The 3432-nt window shown below is 48.1% G+C and overlaps 1 protein-coding gene across 1 annotated transcript in view; it reads left to right on the forward strand.

Moving 5' to 3' along the window:
• LOC311371467 (triple functional domain protein-like) overlaps positions 1-2621 on the forward strand; it is a gene marked incomplete at both ends in the record, with an annotated part of 12702 nt that extends 10081 nt beyond the window's left edge. Inside the window, 3 exons of the mRNA XM_084489514.1 lie at positions 1572-1676; positions 2037-2303; positions 2424-2621. Coding sequence (XP_084345640.1) covers positions 1572-1676; positions 2037-2303; positions 2424-2621 — 570 coding nt within the window. The remainder of the gene's footprint in view (positions 1-1571; positions 1677-2036; positions 2304-2423) is intronic.
• Positions 2622-3432: the final 811 nt, after the last annotated feature.

A 3432-nucleotide genomic window follows, 5' to 3' on the forward strand; every position in this document is an offset into this window, starting at 1 on the left:
GGTGCGTTGTATGGTCCCTCTGCGTTGTGTGTTTTTTGGTATGGTTCCGGTGTCGCTAGCGTCCGACTTTGCTTTGGTCGGTTTCACGTGAATGATGACAAAAAGAGCCTTGTCCTTTGCAGGGTGTTGTCCTGCAACATGCAGTGCACGCTTTGCAATGTAGTGGACTAGAATAGAGGCATTATTTCAGCATTGTTCTTCAGATCCTTCTTCAGAGTAAAGTGTGCACGAGTGTTTTGGTGTCACTTTACAGTAAACAGGGGATCAACTCTTGCTTGTTTGGACCAAAGGTGACAAATCCAAACTTTGTTTCACTTTCTCCTGTTGATATTGTGAGTTGCGGTTCATGTCGTTGTTCTATTTATTGGCTATTATTGGACAGAAGCTTGGTGACTGCTCCGTCCCGTGTGGGCACTCGTTGCCGGTATATTTAGCTCTGACCCAGTTACTATGGAAACGGAATATATAGGACGCGGGCAGAGCGCTCTGTCTCAGTGATAGGGAACTGGTTTTGGACCAGAGTGATTGCTTCTCAGAAGTTTTTTATCGGAAAGTAAATAGTAATAGTTGTTTCGAACATAATAACCTCTATATTTTTCCCTCCAATTGATGTGGCTCTATGGAATTCTGGATTTCCTATTAAATTATATGTTTTTGTTGTGTATTCATAAATGTGGCCCCGTTAAACCCACATACGTAGCCTAGCTGCTCAATTAAGCTAATAAGCGCTCATGGTTATTAATGAATCTGAAATGCAGGACATGGAATCCTTCTTTCCTTTAACCACAGCTACAGAATGGATCAATTTCTACAAGGTCGTTGAATGTTCTTTCTTTTGTAAACTAGAACAGTGTATTTTTTGGATTAAAACGATTGACCGGATGATGAATTGGGTCTGCATCTAATTATTTCCCAACACACTTATTTTTTTCAACCCTAGGCTGTGCTGGAGTGAACTTTGACCCTCTCAGTTTCCTGTTGTGGATGTCCTACGGCCCTAGCATTTGGGCTTTTTGCAATGATAACATAGATGCTTCTGGAATGTTTTCTTTTCTCTTTTTTTTTGAGCACTGCGATCCTAACGGTGGCTGTGTGTGTAGGTGTGTGTATGTGTGTCCGTATCTGTGTGTGTGTGTGTGTGTGTCCATGTGTGTCTTTGTGTGTGTGTGTGTGTGTGTGAGAGCTGTGGCTCTGCACATTCCTTCAGTAATCCAAGCTCAACACGACCAGCTATGTGGAATATTTAGACAAAGCTGAGAAGTTTCAGTGGTTTTTTAACGTTTTTTTGAAACATAATACCGATTTAAGAATGTCCTCCTTTTTCCCTTCTCCATTTCCTTTGCTATCTGTCCCTTTCTCTATCTCTCATTCACTCTCATTCATTATTTCTCTCTCTGTCTCTCTCTCTGTCTCTGTCTTTCTCTCTCTCTGTCTCTGTCTTTCTCTCTCTCTGTCTCTCTCTCTGACCTCTTTCTTTCTCTCTCGCTCTCTCATCTCCATTCATCCTTGCTCTCTCTCTCTCCCCCCTTGACTCCCACCTCGGGGCCCTGACCTGCGTGGGCTGTGTTCAGACGGTGATGGTGTCCTTAGAGGGCCTGAACAAGATAGTGGATCCGTCCCAGCTGACGGCTGACTTTGAGGGCAGCCTGGAGTACAACCATGAGGACTGGATTGAGGTGGGTTGGTGGCTATCTGTAAGTTAAGCTTAGTTTGGCTAAGCTGCAGATCATGAACAGAATACAACACTAGTTGTTGTGCAACGACGACCAGATCCCAACAAAATAGTTTGGTGTCGCGTCTAATAATAGAAAGCCGTTTCTGCAATGCTGGCAAAGTGCTTGTAAAGCTCTTTTGTAAATAGTACGCAGCTGTACCGTTTCTTATCAGTACCTTTCAGACTTGTGTTTTATCTTCTTCATCCCATGTAGGCCATTCTTTAAATCCTTTAACTCTCCGATCTCTCCGACCTATTGAGCCTCAACCATCCACCCTATCACCTCCCGTCTCACGCCCGCTGTCCTCTCCGTCCCACGCAGGTGCGGCTGTCCTTCGAGACGTTCGCGGGCGACGCGGCCCGCGCCCTGTCCCGCCTGGAGGAGCTCCAGGAGACCCTCTCCCAGCGGGACCTGCCCCGGGACCTGGAGGGGGCCCGCCGGCTGATGGAGGACCACGCGGGGCTCAAGAAACGAGCCACCAAGGCCTCTGTGGAGGAGCTGGACGCCCAGGGGAAGAGGCTGCTGCAGAGGCTGCAGACCCTCACTGCCAGCACCGCGGCCGGCGGCGGCGGCGGCGGCGGCGGTGTCGTCTGCGCCGGAGACGGTAGCTATGGCAACCGGGGCGGAGGCGGCGGAGGAGGAGGAGGAGGAGGAGGCGGCGGAGGAGGAGCGAGCGGCGACCCCAACGACTACCACCACCTCCTCCAGCAGCACCACCCGCCGCACCACGGCGGGGGGGAGGTGTACCAGCGGCACGCTGACGCCCACCACCTGGCGGGCAGCGTGACGGGCGTGCTGGAGAAGCTGCACGGCACGCGGCAGCACCTGCAGCAGCTCTGGCACATGAGGAAGCTGAAGCTGGACCAGTGCTTCCAGCTCCGCCTGTTTGAGCAGGACGCCGAGAAGGTGGGCCCCCCCTGACCCCTGACCCCTGACCCCTGACCCCTGACCTCGACTCTTAACACCTGACCCTAACCACTAACCTTAACCCCAGGAGCGCCGCTCCCTTGTTTCCCCTCATCCTTTGTTTTGCTTATTTTTCCCGTGAAAAGGAATATCCTTTTTGAAAAGATACATGGAAAGAATGACCCTAAATATGTGTGAGAACAGTGTGCCAGTGCCCCAAAGTTCATGGATTCTCAAAAACCAAAATAAAGTATAAAAACCCAACCCTAACCCTAACCCTATCTCTGACCATAGCCCTAACCAAATTCCTTGGCTCTCGCTGGCTGCTGTTAGAAAATTGCATCTTTCTGCGGCTGGACATTGAAGGGACATAACAGGTGTATTTATAGGGATGAATGTGGTACAAAGTTATTTAGCATTGGAAATATGCAATGCTCCAGCCCACATTTTCTCAGAAATTATACAATTTTAGACTATAAAATGATACATTGATATGTCAATTCCGTAACCACGCATAGCCGTATTGTTATTGTACATGGACCAAACCGTATATATAAACACACTAGGCAAATGCTGATGGCTATGCTACTTACATTGCATTTGCATTGGCATTAATGCATGCCAGACTAAGCCCAGCAATTGAAAATATGACAATAATTTGATCCCAAGATGGGCTTTGATCCCATACAGGCCAGATTATAGAGGTTCTGTTACGGAGAAACATATGAAAGTAGTTATTTCTACCCCTGACAGAGCTCTCTCTTATTTTATTTTATGCATTTTTCATTTAAAACCCAGATGTGTGTGTGTG

This window comes from Micromesistius poutassou (genome assembly GCF_964030765.1).
Source record: "Micromesistius poutassou genome assembly, contig: SCAFFOLD_4765, whole genome shotgun sequence".
Taxonomy (NCBI): domain Eukaryota; kingdom Metazoa; phylum Chordata; class Actinopteri; order Gadiformes; family Gadidae; genus Micromesistius; species Micromesistius poutassou.